The 19,116-nt window shown below is 40.9% G+C and overlaps 1 protein-coding gene across 1 annotated transcript in view; it reads left to right on the plus strand.

Moving 5' to 3' along the window:
• The window catches only part of hsd17b12b (hydroxysteroid (17-beta) dehydrogenase 12b), a 19,481-nt gene extending 2,505 nt beyond the window's left edge, over positions 1 to 16,976 (plus strand). The window contains exons 2-11 of the mRNA XM_083918018.1: positions 4,644 to 4,690; positions 5,920 to 5,995; positions 6,703 to 6,810; positions 7,146 to 7,210; positions 9,066 to 9,110; positions 9,992 to 10,026; positions 11,625 to 11,706; positions 12,422 to 12,487; positions 12,693 to 12,842; positions 15,526 to 16,976. Of these exons, the coding sequence (XP_083774144.1) occupies positions 4,644 to 4,690; positions 5,920 to 5,995; positions 6,703 to 6,810; positions 7,146 to 7,210; positions 9,066 to 9,110; positions 9,992 to 10,026; positions 11,625 to 11,706; positions 12,422 to 12,487; positions 12,693 to 12,842; positions 15,526 to 15,633 (782 nt within the window). The 3' untranslated portion in view covers positions 15,634 to 16,976. The remainder of the gene's footprint in view (positions 1 to 4,643; positions 4,691 to 5,919; positions 5,996 to 6,702; positions 6,811 to 7,145; positions 7,211 to 9,065; positions 9,111 to 9,991; positions 10,027 to 11,624; positions 11,707 to 12,421; positions 12,488 to 12,692; positions 12,843 to 15,525) is intronic.
• The last annotated feature ends 2,140 nt before the right edge of the window (positions 16,977 to 19,116 follow it).

The raw sequence follows: 19,116 nt of genomic DNA on the forward strand, positions 1-19,116 counted from the left end.
TCATTGGATTATGGCTCGAGGGGATTATCAAATCAGACTGAATGCTGTCCATCTGTCCAGCCTGCTCACTGACTGAACCTTGAAGTTTGAACAGACTGCCGGGATTGCTTTATGTTGTAATGTTGGGGTTCAAGGTTCACATCATAGTACAAAAAGCTGGGGTCTTAGAATTTCCCCCAATAATGATTAACATACTCATTGGGGATGGGAAGGTAATCATTTTTTTATCCCGGATTGTGACTAAGAACACTCACAATAAGGGCTGCAGGTGGAACAGTGGTGAGGGCAGTCGCCCCATGTAAAGAGACTGAAGGTCCTCGAGGCAGCGTCCGCGGGTTCAGCTCCGACCTGCTCCCCTTTGCTGCGTGCCCCCACTCTCTCACCCCATTTCCTGTCTGTCCTTTATAATAAAGGCTTGAAAAACGGCCATAAGAACAAAAAAGGTTTTCCAATAACCGTAACATTAATTTGACCTCAAAAAAACAGTTCAAATCAAATATTTAGTTTTACAAAACAACTATTTAGAAGTTAATCGCATGTACAATTTAACACCGCTGTATATGTATTTATCAACCGTAACAACAAATTTAAGTTTGATCATTTCATTTGCTCTCGGTGATTGAAGTCCATTCCTCTGTAATTTGTTACGGCATACTATAGAATTAATCTGGGTGACCTTATTTATCATGATTGCATATTTGATATTGATGGTTAGATCGATTTTTACTATGTCGCCTACCTGTGTGACGATAAAAGTATTTTAGTAGTTTCATACAGAAGTTGTAATAATCATACAGAAGTTTGGAAATACATTGGAAATGGCCTTTTTAGTTCTATTACATTTCATCCTCCATGGTCAGAGGAAATCACAGGATAAAGAATATAATGCTTGTTAATAGTCTATTTTCGGGTAAATCTTTAATGCATTCACACTGTATATTTCCCAATCCTAAATCATTTCATGTGCGCATTCATCTCTTTACTTGGACACTCAGTATTTTATCATTGAGATCAGATTAACAACTGAAACTCTGCTCAGTCCTTTTCAGCCTGTGCAGTCACAGTCACATCATGCTGCCAGAGAAAAACCCGAATGGATGCGTGCTGATGTTGCCTTTGATGTTCTTGTGTGCGGCTAAAAATGGAAAGAGTTCAGATGGCGGGGTGGGGGTGGTTATTTTTGGAATACACATGCAAAATGATTCAGAATATCCGATGAGGCAGAGGCGCCCGTTAGCCTCAGCCGCCTCCGCCGCTGCTTTCATTCACAAACTTTGTCTCAGTGAAGTGGACTTGATTGAGGAGACGGATTATGATTATGTAACAGAACTAGAGCCATTCATAAATGAGACGCAGGATCCTCGCGATTCAGGTTCACTCTCACTTGCGTGTGTGTGTGTATGTGTGATGTATTTTTATAGGCTGACCTGGAAGTAAGATTCGCCCTGGGTTGCCTCAACAAAAAGCAAAGTGCGTGTGTGCGTGTGTGCGTGTGCGTGCGTGTGCGTGTGCGTGTGCGCGTGCGCGTGCGCGTGCGCGTGCGTGCGTGAGAGTCTGTGGCAGTATGACAGAACCATTGTGGTGGTATCATAATAAACTAGCATCTATCTATTTCGGTGCTTCAGTTATTAATGATATAGCTTTCTTACAGTTACAGCTAATTGTTTATTGCTTTTAGTCCTGTGTAATGACATCATTTGTCATTACACTGTCAGATGTACAACAGAGTGTTGCAGGGATGATTTATTTTTATAGGCTGACCTGGAAGTAAGATTCGCCCTGGGTTGCCTCAACAAAAAGCAAACTACACCACCCACTAGCTTCTAACTAATTTCACTGAATTGATCTGAAGACGACGGAACCAACTGGAGGTGCGATAATACTAACTTACTTCTAGGTTTTAGGACTCATTCCTGCAGTACTCCTTTACAAACCATTGAAAACCATGTCCATGTGCATTGGAAATATAAACTGTACACATACGAATACAAAACATGGGAAGGTTTGGAGCTAACGTAGGTGCCTTCATTTAAATAGTACTCTATATTATATATCAGATGTGGTTTGTTACGCTGACCATACTATCCTTAAGCTGTGACCTTATGCCCTTTCAAAGTGCTATTTCCGGGTCCAAGCCGGCCCAAGCCTCGTATTTCTACAATGCGGCAGTGCTGTGTTCTCTGTCGTTTGAGCAGATCTGGATTATAAAAATTTCACACTTTCCTATCAATGAATAGGTGTCTCACTGAAGAGAGAAGTCATCATAAAAAGGTTCAAGGGTTCGACCATTGTTGTGTGTACTTTGAAAGGGTGTTGCATCAGACATAGACTGGATCGGCAGGATATTTATACCAGGTGCTGCAGGAAATACTTGCCAATGCAGTTTTGTTAACAGACTGAAACTTTTACAAATGTGTGTTCCACACATGCCAACACATACAGTAGATTGCAGTGTTTGGTAGAAAGAACATGTTCTCTACCAATTATTTCTGCATGAAATACTTTTCTCCTCTAGTGGAAAGAAAGCAGGTTTGGAAGTAGGGCAGGACTTTGACTTATATCTACGGTGCAGAAGATGTAGAAAGATAATCTATTCCCAGCCCTTTATAATTATGTTAACTGGCCATCAAACACCCATCACACCCAAACGGCGACACACCAGAACACCTAGCCGGGCTAACCTACAATTGCAGAAGACAGCAGTTCCTATAATCGTCCTGTTTTATTTGACTGAAGGGAACATGCACTCAGCTGCAAAAGCTTTTTTCCCTGTTCCAGCTGCAAAACCGTTCATTCTTAAAACAACTAAAAATAACTCAGCCTATCCTTCCCTCATCACTGGGCCTGCAGACTCCCCATTACTCTCCCCTCCTCTTCTCTGTGCTATTTTTAGGTGCCCCCAGGATCCCCCATGTTTGTGCGTGTCATTTTCGCTCCTCTTGCCTTCCCCACTCCCTTCTGTTTGGCTCCGCTGCAGCCCTGGAGGATGCTCAGCACCTCGGCATCATCTGTACTTAAGAAGAACACACAAAGGGGGACATGGGGACAGAGAAGAGTAGATAGACAGACGAGTAAAGGAGGTCATTAATAGTGTTGTCAAAAGAACAAAATATTTGCCTAAAATAAACTAAAATTACTGCTCTGTGATATGGCTGAGCTTTATCCTGACAACAAATACCATATATAAAAAGAATATTTATTAATGTATGTCTTTAAACTGTCAAAAAAAAACTTCTGTTGGTGCACTATGCATGTAGACATTTAAAAGGCTAAGAATGTAAAAGCCCTGCTAGAGGCTGCACTGCTCTTGACCTAAACCACCAGTATTGCCATCTTAAGAGCACTTCGCTCGCACAAGTAGGTCTAAACCATAGTGAACAATATAACATTAAATTAGAGGAGAATAATAAATACACACAGAAGTTTTCACAAGGACAAGATGCTCTTTAAGCTTTACAGGTTACACAGGGACATATTATAACGCCCTGACTCTCCAGCCCACGCCAATCCATTTATTGTTATATTTAGCCAGAGGTGTGATGAATAGTTCCTCCTGAAAGATGGGAACTGCTAAAAATAGGCCACTGCTGCTTCTGCTGTTTGTGCCAGGCAGTTCCAGGGCATCCGTTCGCTTGACTGCCACTGATGACAGAGAGGACCTCACTTACTCTTTCTCTCTCTCTGTCTCTGTCTCTCTCTGTCTCTCTCTCTCTCTCTGTCTCTCTCTCTCTCTCTCTCTCTCTCTCTCTCTCTCTCTCTCTCTCTCTCACTCTCCCCCCCCCTCTCTCACTCCCCCTCTCTCACTCCCCCTCTCTCACTCCCCCCCTCTCTCTCTCCCCCTCTCTCTCTCTCCTCCTTATTCACCTCAACTATTCTCCCTGCACCTCTTCCTGCATCACATCTATATACACTGACATCCAGCCCTTTATCCTTGACTCAATTCATTTTATTTTTCTAAATCATTTTGAGCTTAGGATCAGTTATCAGTGAGTCCAACTGTCCATAACTCTGACATCTTTATCGTCAGATTTCTGTCTGTGGTGCTAAAGTTCCTGCGGGTGGCACTCTTCGCATTGCTTAGTTTTTCTGCAGAGTTAAAATGTATCTGAATTCTCTATTTACGTTAATCTCCCTGGAAGAGTGGATACTGTCACAGCATCATGCCTATTGTTTGATCCTGGAATAAGACGGACAACATCACATATGGGTGCAATGCTTGGGTGTCCACATACTGTTGGCTATGAACTAGGACTTTTTTCCAGTTAGGAACTCTGAGTATTCAGAGTTTAATGCTGTCTGTATATTCAGTACACTATATTGCGTCCTTTTCATCTAGTTTATGTGTATTATTTTTTCATGCTGTTGTATGGATCCATCCTGTCGTTCAATTGTGAGTTAATGGAGGAGCATTGAAATAAACAAAAACAAAGCGTAACTTCCTTTTTACAGTTTCAGTGAACAGTTGAACCCCAGTTTTATGTTCATGGAAAGAATCTATACCTTCTTGCTCTTGTGCTTTGAGTTTTCAGTGAACACAGATAAACACGTCCTGCCCTATTAATATGTTCATTGTTGATTTAGAACTTTATATATATACTTTTTTCACCTAATTCTGTCTTTCTGTCCCTTTTTCCCCCTTTTAGTTGTGACGGGAGCCACAGATGGCATTGGGAAAGCTTATGCAGAGGAGGTAAGATTCCTGGACTCCGGATATCTACAGACTTCTAACCTTAACTACAGAGGGCCACAGTGAAACAACAGAGAGGGTGTAGAGGGGAGTTTCTCTTTGTCAAACACATACGGAATATCAAATCATTCACAACGTTGAGCTTGAATATAGAGTCTTGTAAGCCGGAACATTTAGGATTGTATTGTTCAGAAGTTAATCCTACAGTACTTCTGCAAATGTGAACATTTGATTTGTTCCTTTAATTTAATTTCAAAGTAACTACTCACAAATGCTAGGTAACCTTAGTTATCTGGCTAGCCTCCTGACTAGTATAGCCCCACATTGAAGAAAAACTGTCTAAATGATTTATTTCCAAGTTATGCAAATTTTTGAGGCCTGGAAGAATCCTCCATTATTCAGTTTCTAACACAAAACCTTTTGGACACCGGGTGATCTAGGAGCCTTCCTGAGCGTGAACTGACTAACAGGCCACTGACAGGGTTGTCTAGCCAACTGTGTTTGTAGTGATCCAAAGACACTGATTTGGTCAGAACCTGAAGACCCCCCCCCCCCCCCCCCCCCCTCTTACCGGTGACCTCATTTTCTGACAGCGCCACGCAGTGAACCTGTCAACTGTCTGTGCTTGTGCAGGCAGATGCATGTGCGTGATTGTTTTCGCCTCACAGCATATGAGCTTAAGCTTCCAGGCATTCATGGATCTCAATGCACAGTTTACAGGCGGACATAACTTGTTTGACATCTGAAATGTTTGAAATTGAGATCACAGGTACAAATCAAATGTAATGGATGGATATGGCCGAAATCTTCCATCCCGGTAAAGGTCCGTTTATATCTCGATAACGACATATATCACAATAAAGCATGTTCTCTGGTAATTCGATAAAAACTAGTCTATATGAAATAACCCCATGGTCAAGCCTATATCTGTGAACTCCTGTGTGAATTTAACATGTAACAAATACATGATGTAATTATGTTTCATCATTTTGCGATATGTGATTTCGTCGCGACACGATTCCATTTGAAGACGATAAATGATCGTGTTGAATTATCGCCCAGCTCTAATTTTTCAGAACTTGGATTACAGAGACAAAACTATTTTTGCCACACCTGTATGAATAAGTTAATATTCTATAAACGCACACTTTTGTTTTATGCCACTCCCACTCTTTTATCTACAGAGTGCATGTGTGAAGTGCTGCCTGTTGACATGATTTTTGTGTTTGCAGCTGGCCCGCAGAGGCTTTGCCATTGTGCTGATCAGCCGCTCTCAGGAGAAGCTGGATGACGTATCCAAGGCGATTGGTGAGTTGTAGGAATATATATTTTATATTTTTTTTAAGCATATAGCATAAAAGCAGACAAAAATCTTGCCCGGCATGGAAAATGAGTGCACACTGACGAGTTACACATAAATCCTGGTGGAATACAGTGTGTAGCTCAATATTACTCTCTATATTCCATCAGTCTAACTAATCCCACATCTTGCATTCAAGTCAAATCTGTACCTGTGGTCCAGGAGGCACAAGACTGATGTATTTCATGTGTTAAGTATGAGCGCATATAATATTTATAGTGTTCAGTTTTAATGATCTACGCTGCTATTTAGCCTCATTTATCCTGAACCTTAAATGTTGCATCCATATTGCACTGTGTGATGGTCCTATAGAGCTAAATGACTAAGACTAAATGATATTGCATTAAATTGCGTGTTTTTGCACAAGTGATCCGTTATTGAGTGGAGATTTAGCAGGACTCTTATGCTTTTGGTTATGAGGCAGTAAAGCCTCCTGCCGGGGCTGAAAGTGAATCTGTCCAATTAAACGAAAGCTTCCTCTTTAGGGATGGATATCCTCATTGATGGACGAGGATTATTTCAGGGTTTAATTATTTTTCCTCCGCTCTGGTCTTGCCGTTTTCCAAGTGACTATTTGTTAGTAATGTGGTCATTCATAAATGCTTTACACAAGCGAGCGCTAATTTCTAGTATCTTTCATGTTGTGTAACCTCAGCGAGCAAATGTGGCGTGGAGACCAAAACGATCGCAGCGGACTTCAGCGCTGTAGACATCTACTCTAGGATTGAAGACGGTCTTGCAGGACTGGAGATCGGAGTATTGGGTAAGACTGCAGCAGGTTCTCACGTCACCTCACTCTTCATAAATTGAATTAGTTGCTCATATAAGATGGTAAATTCAATCTGAATTAAGACTTACAGCTTTCAGTAATGCTGTGAAATCCACTAGATGTTGAATGTTAAATGGAAGTTTTTCATGTTATCATAATGGTTAATTTGTCCTGGCTTCTTCAGCCCTTTGCTGCCCTCCTAAGATCGGAAGGAGAAATAGCACTCTGAACTCCACTTAACAGAAATGTAATCCTCCTTTTCATCCATCAGTTTAACATGACGTAATGTTTTGAATGTCACAGTGTTGTTCTTTTTCTCTTGATAACAGTGAACAACGTTGGAATATCCTATTCTTACCCTGAATTCTTCCTGAACGTCCCTAATCTCGACGCTGTAAGTTAAAGGTTTATTATTATTATTGTATTTGCCATGAATGTATGACTGATTGCAGCATACGGGCATATGAAGAATAAAATATATGGATAATCATTTACAAGAAGAACTTATAGTTTATGTCATTTTATTCATTGGTCAGTCTTTCATGCAGTTGTTTTAATCTAGCTCCACTACAAACTTGATCCAGGTAACTATATGGGCAGTGCTCGGATCAGTTTTCTGCCTTATGTTGAATAGGCAAAAGGGCCCTCGTGCAGATAGATCCACGCTACAGCCCAAATAAAACTGCATGAAGGTGGCCAGCTGAGTAAGACCAGATAAGGTACTTTAACGTTAACTGGAAAATAAATTTGTTAATGATAAGGCAAGGCAAGGCAACTTTATTTGTATAACACTTTTCATACACAAGGCAGACTCAAAGTGCTTCACAGCACAACATGTCATGAATTAAAATGCATTACAGGAAGACAAAGAGAATAAAAACATAATAAAAACAGTGTGGACGTTAAAAGTGCAAAGATTCAGCAGAAAGCTAAGGTGAACATACAAGTTTTCAGTCTAGTTTTAAAAGTGGTCAGAGTGGGTGAACGTCTTACACCTTCCACCTTCAGGAAGTTTATTCCAGCTGTTTGTTGCATAATGACTGGAAGATGCTTTCCCTTGATTTGATAACAGGTTGTAATTATACTATGTCACCTTATGTAACAATAGCACAAGTAGGGAATAGTGGTGGAAATCACAAACCAACTCATGTACATTGCTAGGCAATCATCTACGATACATCACAATGTCTGTGTAACTGTAGAAAAAATACCCTTAAAAAGGGAAAAAACAGGATTCATTATTAATTCACTGTATTGTTTCACAGCATTTGACAACTGAGATAAAAGGATGTAAAACAAAGTCTTTAGAGTCTTAGCTTAGTGCCTCTTTAACACACACACTGACTGCAACTTGTCCATGTTCACGTGTGTCATCATTCCAGTGGAAAACTATATAAATTATCCCCATATCATTTACAGAAAACTAAAAAACTAATTCAAAAAAATACACACTTATCTCTTTAATACAAATATCAATATTTGGCACCAGTGTATTAATAATGTATCAGATATATGGCTGTATCCATAGTTTGTCCCACCCACAGGAATCATAATATATATATATATATATATATATATACACAATAATCTCTAATGTTTGATAGCATTAGCCCCCATAAGCTAAAGCTGAAGCACTGAGCAATGATGAGTTTAGGAGTTTAACTTTCCATTTGTAAGAGAATATAAGGGATTTTTCCTCTTTCATAAGATACATAGTGTCCCTTTAAGGTGAACAGTGTTTGACATTTCAGTAATTTCTACCATTTTGTGCTTTAACAAATAGCAAAATATCTTCTTTAATACTGTAAATGTAATATACAGCTAACTTGACACGTGTTGAACTGATACGATTGTCTACATTTCTGAACAACGATATGTTAAAACACAAACAGGGCTACTGTGGCTCAGTGAAGAGTGGGTCGTCCTCCATTCGAGAGACTGGCAGTTCGATCCCCACCTCCCCCGGTCCACATGTCGAAGTGTCCTTGGGCAAGACACTGAACCCTGAATTGCTCCCTGTGCTGCGTGCTAAATGTGTTGTGAATGGTTAGATTAGATTAGATGGTATGTAGATGTCCACTGCCATCAGTGTGAATGTCTGTGTGAACGGGTGAATGTGACAAACACTGTGAAAGCGCCTTGAGTAGTCAGAAGACTAGAAAGGCGCTATATAAGTACAAGTCCATTTACCATTTACCATTAACAAACACACTACCCAAGTTATAGTAATGCTTCTGTCCTTGTTTCAGTTCATCGACACCATGGTCAACATCAACATAACCTCAGTGTGTCAGGTAAGTGGTATTGTTTTAAAATGTTTGTGTCATTGAGCCTTTTTTTTTTTAAAAGAGTAACTTTTAATGTCAAAGAGGAAACATAATTAAACTTGACTGCATAAGTATTTCTCACTTAAGTGGATATTTTTGAGGCACTTTTTGGCAGCGATTACAACCTTGTGTCTATGAGGCACTGCAAGTGTTACCGCGTTTTACTGCTCAGGTTCAAAATGAGTAAAGAAATGACATGTTTAAGGGGTGTGAAAATGTTCTCAAATACTATCATATAGTAAACTTCCTTCATTCAGTCCTGCCGGAGCAAAGATTGTCTTAAATAAGTGGTTCCGTCTGCACAATGTGGACAATGGCTATTGACTTGTAAATGTTTGTCCCACTGTGATCACTGTAAGGTTGTCTCACACATAGATATATACTGTAAGCATTTTATATAAGTGTTGGTCCCGCAGACCAATAAAGACATGCACACACAGACACACACAGACACACACGGACACACACGGACACACACGGACACACACGGACACACACGGACACACACAGGCACACACAGGCACACACAGGCACACACAGGCACACACAGGGCAAAAGGACGCAACTAAGTCACTTTAGCCCCTCTTCTCCGTGTCTGGCAGTTCCCAGAGCAGCAGCTAAAGTCCACCCACTCTCTTTACACTTAATTTATGTCATTCAATATTTCTTTAAACTGCTCTCTCTGCTATCATGATCATTTCCTTTTTCTTTATGTCTTTCCTCCCCGACCACCTCTCCACACACAACCCACACAAACATTTATGAATGCGAATGCACACCTTCAAGCACTTGTCCACAACCCACGTTAATCAAGTTCACTCCGTTTCTCTCACTCTCTGTATTTCCAGATGACACGTATTGTTTTACCTCGAATGGTGGAGAGGTAAGTTTCTCAAATTGTTAATTGTTAAAACTGTTAATTAATACATGACTGAGGTCTGTGAATCTTCAGTATTTTACACCAGCACAAATGCATTAGGCAGCACACAGGGCTTCGAGATGAAATGGAGTTGGGGAAATGATCATATCATGTTATAGTTTAATGAGGTTGTCTTGTCTAAATCAATAACTCAATCAGTGAAACATTGTATGTAATGCAATAACTGTTGAAAACAGTAAAATGAATAGTTCAACATTTTAGGGAATATTCTAATGAGAAAAATTGGGCAACTGTGGCTCAGTAGAAGAGTGGGTCGTCCTCCATTTGAGAGATTGGCTGTTCGATCCCCAGCTCCCCTGGTCCACATGTCGAAGTGTCCTTGGGCAAGACACTGAACCCTGAATTGCTCCCTGTGCTGTGCATGGGTGTGTAAATGTGGTGTGAATGGTTAAATTAGATGGTATGTAGATGTCCACTGCCATCAGTGTGAATGTCTGTGTGAACGGGTGAATGTGACAAACACTGTGAAAGCGCCTTGAGTAGTCAGAAGACTAGAAAGGCGCTATATAAGTACAAGTCCAAGTCCAGTTTCATAAGAATATGTAAGTGTAATAACAAGATATTGTGGTTTTATGTGGGTTACGATGCTGATTACTTCTTTGCTTGGCACTGTAATGTCCTGCAATGAGCAAATAAGATGATTTCCCAAAATATTTGAAGTATTCTTTAAATTAAACTGAACATCAATTTTAGCATCGATCAACTACCTTGACCGTATTTTGATAGACATTGATAATAAAAAGTTGTGTAATTAATTTAAACTATAACACCAGTCCCAACAGCACATGTGCAATCCAGCTTGTATTCCAATCACATTGCACCTGACAGATCTACACTAAAATTTCTCATCTCATCTCATCTCGTCTTCAATCGCTTATCCGGGGTCGGGTCACGGGGGCAGCAGCTTTAGCAGGGGACCCCAAACTTCCCTTTCCCAGGCCACATTAACCAGCTCTAACTGGGGGATCCTGAGGCGTTCCCAGGCCAGTGTGGAGATATAATCTCTCCACCTAGTCCTGGGTCTTCCCCGAGGCCTCCTCCCAGCTGGAAGTGCCAGGAACACCTCCCTAGGGAGGCGCCCAGGGGGCATCCTTACTAGATGCCCGAACCACCTCAACTGGCTCCTTTCAACGCAAAGGAGCAGCGGCTCTACTCCGAGTTCCTCACGGATGGATGAGCTTCTCACCCTCTCTCTGAGGGAGACTCCAGCCACCCTCCTGAGAAAAAACATTTTGGGCCACCTGTACACGCGACTAAAATTTGTGTGCATGAAAATTATAACATCCATCTCTCTTAGTTTGGATCTCACATTGTATAAAAGCACCACAGACTGGAGAAGAAAAATCATCAGATTGTAAACATTTCGGTATTGATGCTGCACTATCTTTGATCAATATCTACCAGCTCTTCTTTGATGTACAACAAGAGCAGTTTTGCTTCAGCTCGCAAGAACTCGCCATGTTCTCTTATCGTACCGGGATTGATTTCAGGAAGTTCAATACAGTATAAAAGGGCATTTGCTTATACTCCTGTGTTTCCAGGAAGAAGGGGGCCATCCTCAACATCTCGTCTGCCAGTGGGATGTATCCTGTTCCTCTCCTCACCGTCTACTCTGCCTCAAAGGTAATTGCACTACATAGTTTATAACCTCTTCTTCTTTTTTCTTTATGACCTTTTCTGACGTGTTATAGAGATGCATCCCATCGTCATAAGTGGTTTACATCTTGCCATAAACCGTGGTCCAGGGGGTGAAATTGTTCCCACGATGACGATAGATGGTTACTTCTGCATTAATTTAGATGTGTGGCTAAAGTGGAGGATTGGTCTTTTTCATATTTGCTGTTTTAATTGTTGAATATAAATTGGCCCGTGACTAACTCACGTCCCGGGGTAGTGTACCAATTAAAACTGTTTATAGGAGCATATGGTGTCATAATGTTTTATAACCGTCTCCTGTGTGTTTGTTAGCTTTAACAAACAGCCTGCTGCTCTACCTGCTGATTCATTTGCTTGTGTCTTAATACTGGGTCATATTAATCTCCTAATTCCCGGTGTCTGCGATTCAAGTTTAAAAAATGCATCTCAAATCCATCTAGGGTGACTCTTTAGTTTATTGCTCAATTTAACCATCATCTCAGTTCATTACACCTACCATTAATATTGTACAGGAAGTCTTTGTGCGTGTATTTCCTCTTCGTTTTTACACTGGAGATTTTTTATTGAGTGTTTTCTTATTCTTGTGAGAATTGAAATACCATGGCTTTTTGATGTTAAGTGCCATTTTCTTCACCCTGGAATTGTAATTTTGGCGTTAATGACATGCTCTTGTCTTTTATAGGCATTTGTTGACTTCTTTTCACGAGGATTGCAAGCTGAATACAAGAGCAAAGGCATCATCATCCAGGTAAATGAACCAACCTTCGATCTTCTGCTATAAGCCCACATGCGTTTGATGAAGTATGGTGGCTCATGGCGACGGTTAAATTGGCATTCTGAAGGAAAATCCTTAACGCTGGAGAAAAAGAATATTCCCTCAACACTGTGATGTGACTTTACAAAGCTATGAAACTAGACACATGGTTCATTTATGCGTGTCCTTCTTTTCACAGAGTGTTCTGCCATTTTTTGTCGCAACCAAGCTGAGTAAAATTAGGCGGGCTACGCTGGACAAGCCCAGTCCAGAGCGCTACGTTTCAGCCGAGCTCAACACTGTGGGGCTACAGACCCAGACCAATGGCTACCTGCCCCATGCCATTATGGTAAGTCTGGGTATGTAATACTATGAGCGAATCACAAATAGGCTAATGTAAATGCATGTCATGTTTTTTTCTTCTCTTAACTCTTCTCTTTGGGCTTCATTTTGATTTTCACAAAAAGCTGAGTGCCAAAAATTCACCCATCAACCAAACTTGAAACTGAAATTAGTTTGAAAGGAACCACAATCTGTTTTATCCATCCATAGTTAATCAATCTCTCTGTAGAACTTGGCGAAACACATTTCAGGCTGTTGATGAGACAGAATTTATGAAACCATTTCTTGAAATGTACAATTACTTTGTACAATTAAGAACTTAATTGTATCTCTCCCCTTCTGCGGCTTTTTATTCAGTGCCTGGAAGTAACTCGCCGTTGCTAATAATGTTTGCATATTACGGAGACATGGAGCATTAGATGTCACCTGAGGACCTTTACTGTTTTGTCATTTGCGTGTGCCCTAAAGTGACCGCTCAGAACGACTCCATATCTGCTGAAAGTGCTTCAGTCGGCTGGATCTGAAAATCACACTGCAGTTCAAACCTTCCTCCGCATATCCATTTATATAACCAGCATGAACAGTTGAAATGCACCTTCAGTATCTGACAATCTGAATGGTGGTAGAGGGTAGGGGGGGGAGACAGAAGTGTCAAACAAATCGAACACAACTAGTTTCTCTATAGCAGCACTAAAGTAATGGTTTGGGTAGGTGTCACAGCAGCAGGGTGAAACCTTGTCAGGGTTATGGTTATTAAGTGCTATTTCACTTGCTTCAAAGGAGCAGTCTACTGGCTCGTCACCATTCACTGAATTAATGATGTGTCAACAACATTAGTTGTTAAAGCATCTATCACAAGGTAAACATACTCTGAAATAAGTGAGAGGGATGCCCCATTACCTTGCAGTATTGTCTGCATCCTAATACTGTAATTACTCTGTCGAGGCATGAGCATCAGAGATGAGGCGCAAACACAAGTTTAGTTCACACTTTTCTTTATTTTAACCGAGGTTACAGAGGCACGGCCATTTTCTCCATCCACTTCTCCATGTTGTGTTGGATACTGTTGAAGTATGTGACCTGAATATAAATGATTGTTTATTGATATACATATAAATAACAACACCGTCCATTACAGTACACAGTTGGTCAATCAATCCTTGTGCATAAACAAGCCATGTTGATCCTGTGCAGTGAACATTTATTTTGCAGATGAAGTAAACTCAGCACACATGTTTCCTGTCATCTGCCCACAATTAACGAAACCAGAAGCTGCAGCGTCTGCTCTGATTATCCGATAATCCCTCTCACTTCAGTCGTGCAGTACAGCTCTGCCCATCTTTCAGATATAATCCACATTTCACCAGCATGTTATTTAGACGGCAATCTGTGACCTTCTATATGTTCACAATCAAGAATAGATGTTCCGTCAAAGCTCAAATCATTCCTGTGTGATCATAAACATACGGTTGTGTTGAACAGTCCGAACATGGTTGATTTGATGTTCCATCCTGTTGTTGTTTTGCTATGGAAATGAACCAACCAGGGAGCATAAAGATAATATGAAGTGATGGAGTTTAACATCAGTGTGACCCCAAAAAAACTCAGTCATCAAGCAGAGTTTGTAGTGTCTCTAACCACGGTCACTTTGACGTTTTTTAAAAGAGATATTTAGCTGATTTAAATCCACATCTGTGTCATGGCAGTGAGAGTCTGCTGAGATCCGACAGATGACACCAAACACGTCATTCAGTGGATTTCAGCAGCTGCTCGGCTCCTCCAGGATTTCTGCCACAGAGGAAGGCCAATGTCAAAACCATGCCCTTAAACCTGGGGTAGGCGGGTTATTTTTGTCAAAGTTGGGCAAAAAAAACATTATAATCTTTTATCATATTGTAATTGAAGTGCTCTGAGAGAAAACTAGACTTCTGTACATCCTATAGGCTCTGTTTTCAGACTTTAGAAGAGACTGTGTGAGGTCATTTCAGGTCATAGGGGGGAGAAGCTGAGTTGTAGGAAGACCTCTCCCTCTACTTCAAATTCTGGCTTTTTTTCCCCTTTTTTTTTGCTTTTTACCTACTGCAGCTTTCATTCAAGTTCATTGTCAGTTATTATATCCACTTAAAATTTGATATATGCGTTTAGAAAAACAACAAAGTTCAGCTTAAAGTAAATTAGAACTTAAAGGAATTCAATTAAGATGAAATCTATTGGTAATGAATTGAATATGGTAATAGCAAGTCATTGAAATAAGCATTTATGGTGTTAGAGAACTGCACCTTACTTAAAAAGATGATTAAAAACAGTGGGGGTCAGAACAAAAATCCACTGTTTTGATATCATGCTGTTGTCTGAGAAGCTGTTAAAAAGTTGAGTTCAATGACATTATGGCTAAAGCGGAAAAGATTTTGTCACTTTAATTTGAACTGCCTACCAATGCACAACATATAACAAATGGATGCAAAAGGGAATTGCAGTGAGATAAATTAAAAAAAAACTAAGGGATTGTCTTTGTAGCTTTTGATAACATCAGTGAGATAAGGTTTAAAAACGCACAGGCATTAAAACAGCCCGGTTGCCTGAATTTTCCGTTGCTCACAGTTGTTTCTCCTGTGGGTTTGAAATTAATAATGAATGCTAATCTGTTATTTGCAAATGCCACCAGCTGACCATGTAATTTCCTTCTGTAGGGATGGGTGACTACTGCTCTCCTCCCTGCCAAGATCCTCAACAGCCATGTGATGGGGATGGGTTTGTCCCAGCGCGCTCGTTACCTTAAGAAGCAGAAGCAGGGTTAGATGGATCTTTGCCGTGGCCGGGAGCGGTGGCAGCGTACAGAGGGGGACCAGCTGTGTTAACGACTCGTCCGACTGCCATCAACATCATGGACAAAGAAGAGAAAAAGTGACAGTTTCTGGGCAACATCGCCGCTTCCCTCCCTCTGATACTCCCAGTCCTAGATGATGTGAGGCGGCATCTGGCCACAGTTCCAGTTACATGTATTCTATCCAAACAGTTGTGTGAAACAAAGCGGCGCTCTTCATCGGGCGACCGGCTTTAATGAAGAGAACACTAAAGCGGAAAACTAAAAAACAATTCTCGAAACTATCCATCTGTCTGCAAAACACGATTGAAAATTAAGCCTAGACGATGAGAGACGGATACAGATCATTTGGATGCGTCCAGGGTTGGAGGCCTCTGTATATTTTATGTGTATGTTTGGGCCTCTGGGTGTATGTGGAGCTATGTTGACTAGTTTAAAGCTGTCTAGTAGAACACTGGGGCTGGTACTTGCTTACTCTTAACGCTTGTATTAAGATCTAAAAGGCTGAGACGGATCCTTTGTGACATTAATAGATTCCTTAATTCCTCATTCTTTGGGATTTTATTTCATTTCATGCCAGAAGTTTTCAACTCATCACTCAGATGGACACCTTTCTTCCTCAGCACTTACTCAAATTCATTAAAGATGGGTTTTCTTTTTTTCATTTCTCAACATTAGTGGTGTGGTGAGGAAGGGACATGTTTAATTCAACTGTAAAAAAAACTCAAGAGGAGACTCTGTAGATGAAAAACCAGCTCGGAGGGAGACATTTTGTCGTATTATGAACATGTTGATCGTCAAACTGCCTGTATTGTTTGGCACGACTTTCTGAATATTCTTCAAACTCTCTCAAATACACTCGATCCCAGTGTAATGAGCGTGTGGTTTGTTTGTGTGTGACAATAAGTGTGTCACATCACCCTTCATCAATAATCTTTTCACCTGTATTGTTGGATTTACTACATTTTACTAAAAAAAACAAACCAAATATCCAGACGAGACAAACCGATGAGACATTGTGAAATCTCTGATGTACTTCTTTGACTTTCCTGTTTGAAAACTACACGTGTGTTGAGTTTATGTGTTCATAAGGTAGTGATCTCATGTTTCCTTGGTCTTGGCTCAGATATTACCTTTACGTTTACTGTATTATCCTCAAGGGACATTTGTACTTGACTTTTCGCTCTTACTCTTTAGGTGCAGCAGCAGGGGACCAACTTCAGTTTAAAGCTATCAAGGGTAATGGCATTAGGTCTTAGGCGTATTCCTAATACCTGGGTGCATCTTGTTTAGGGTGAAAGCAGAGTAAACCAGAACACTTGGAAACTACAATGCATTTGTCCTCCAGTCATTAATAAACATGAATTCAAATAACTTGAGTCATCTGTCTTTTCTAACTTCTTACGCTTGGTACCACCTTTCTTTTCATATCCGTTCTGAATCACATAAGTAAGACTTAGCGCATGGAGTGGATAGATTAGCCCATTTTATACTATATATAATCTACTGTATATATGAGAAGTTCTAGTTTTAACTAGTTATTGGGAATTTGGATTTGATAAAATATGAATGAGCTTGGAGTCAGATATCAGTAAGTGTATAATAATCTCACGTGCCAGATACCATCACACCCAAACATTAACTAGAAAGACAATAAGCTCTTCTGTGTATAAGCACATTTTAATGTTTTGTTATATCCTGCTTCAGCCTGTCAATCAGCTCATATAACTTCCTGGAGCGTTTTTTACCATTATTCATCATTTTCACAGCCCATACAAATGTGTTGCTTGTTCGTTTCTGCCTCTTCACTCCCAAACATCGCCATCCGGTTCCCATGCCAACAGTTTCTGGGAGATTATTCCGGTGCACTGGTATGGAAGCTGCGGAAATGTGTCATCGCTGAGAATGTAGGAGGGGAGAGGAGCTCTGTGTGGAGGGATGTCCAAAGGAAGAAACGAGTGGGTTGAAGAGATGGTATATAAAGAGGAGCTCAGTGGTGCTGAGAGTCCACGGCTTCACTCGCGCTCACACAAACAGATCGAAGAGCAGATTGGACAAAGAGCAAAAACAGCATCTCAAGCAGAACCCTCAGGACCCAGTATTAAACAGCACTCAACGATCGAGTATTGTGTTTCAGATTTTCATCGCTACCAAAACTTGTGGAGACAGCTGATCAGATAAACCATCATTTTTAACAAAAGGCTCTAAATCCATCATCCTACGCCACTACTGCTCTTAAGCTTCACTGTCTACAGCTCATCATCCTAGTATTTGAGCCACTGTTCACCATGGCGACCAGCATGGACACGCTCCCTGCCCATCTGCTGCCTTTGGTGATGGAGGAGTTCCCCCAGTCTCTGGCCACAGCTTGTGTCTGCAGGGCCGGACAACGTGAGCCCCGCCTCCGCTGCGTACAGTGTGGCATCATCGAGGAGGAGGAGGAGGACTGCTCCACGCTGGAGGAGGACCAAGCCCTGCGGTCCTTCCTGCAGACCGTGGAGAGCCTGAGGAGGAGCACCAGATGAACTCCTCCAGTGGAGGTTCGAGCATGATTGTGGCATGTTTGACCCATTTGGCTTCCCTTGCAACCAGTGTGGAGACCAACAGATGTCTATAGTATTACGGATGCAGACTTGAAACTGTATGGCCGGGTTTACCACTGATGGCGATGAGACTGCACTGAATCGAGAGACACCAGCTAACTGTGATGGAGTGCTTCTGAGAGCAAAAGCTGTTATTCTATCCATATATTCAAAGTAAACATGCTTTGTTGTATTTTGATTCCCTGCAAAAAACAACTTTCCCCTTGCAAAGATGTAATTATATTATTTACATGATTGCTCTCTCTCTTTTTTAATGTTCACATCAACTGCTGCTGTTTTCAATTAAATATATGAAGCTGATTAATTTGGTGGTCTGTCTCCCAAAATAAAATAACAATCTGACACATTTAATGTTGACAACTTAAACACACTTGCATATCAAGGTGCTATTAATGGGTCTTGATCTAAAACTAGAAGGTGTGTTTTCAAGGGGACGTGTTGGCTGACAGAAAGAAAGCCATCAGTGTCTTTCAGGCCTTTCCATGTGGTGGCACTATTGATACACTTTTCTTTTTTTCTTTTTTTAAGCTAAATAGCACAAACTATACAGTACCACACAGCAATCCCTTCTCCGAGTTCAGCCTTTAAATGTACACACTCAATGTTATTTCTAGGATAACTGAACCATGGATTTTATTTTTACCGTTGATTGTTTCACATAAACAAAAGACACAGTCATGAATCACACGAATCCCCCAGCTATGATGCAGTGCGCTCCTCGGCCCTCTCCATAAAAACACATTTTCACCCTTTTTAACGGAGTGCATTCTTTTTCAGGCTAAACGAAAATCAGTCCTCCTGTGACCAATCCATTCCCGCCATGTTTACTGTCATCGAGGTGGCTTTTGCACAGT

This window comes from Echiichthys vipera (genome assembly GCF_963691815.1).
Source record: "Echiichthys vipera genome assembly, chromosome: 1".
NCBI classification, from domain to species: Eukaryota; Metazoa; Chordata; class Actinopteri; order Perciformes; family Trachinidae; genus Echiichthys; species Echiichthys vipera.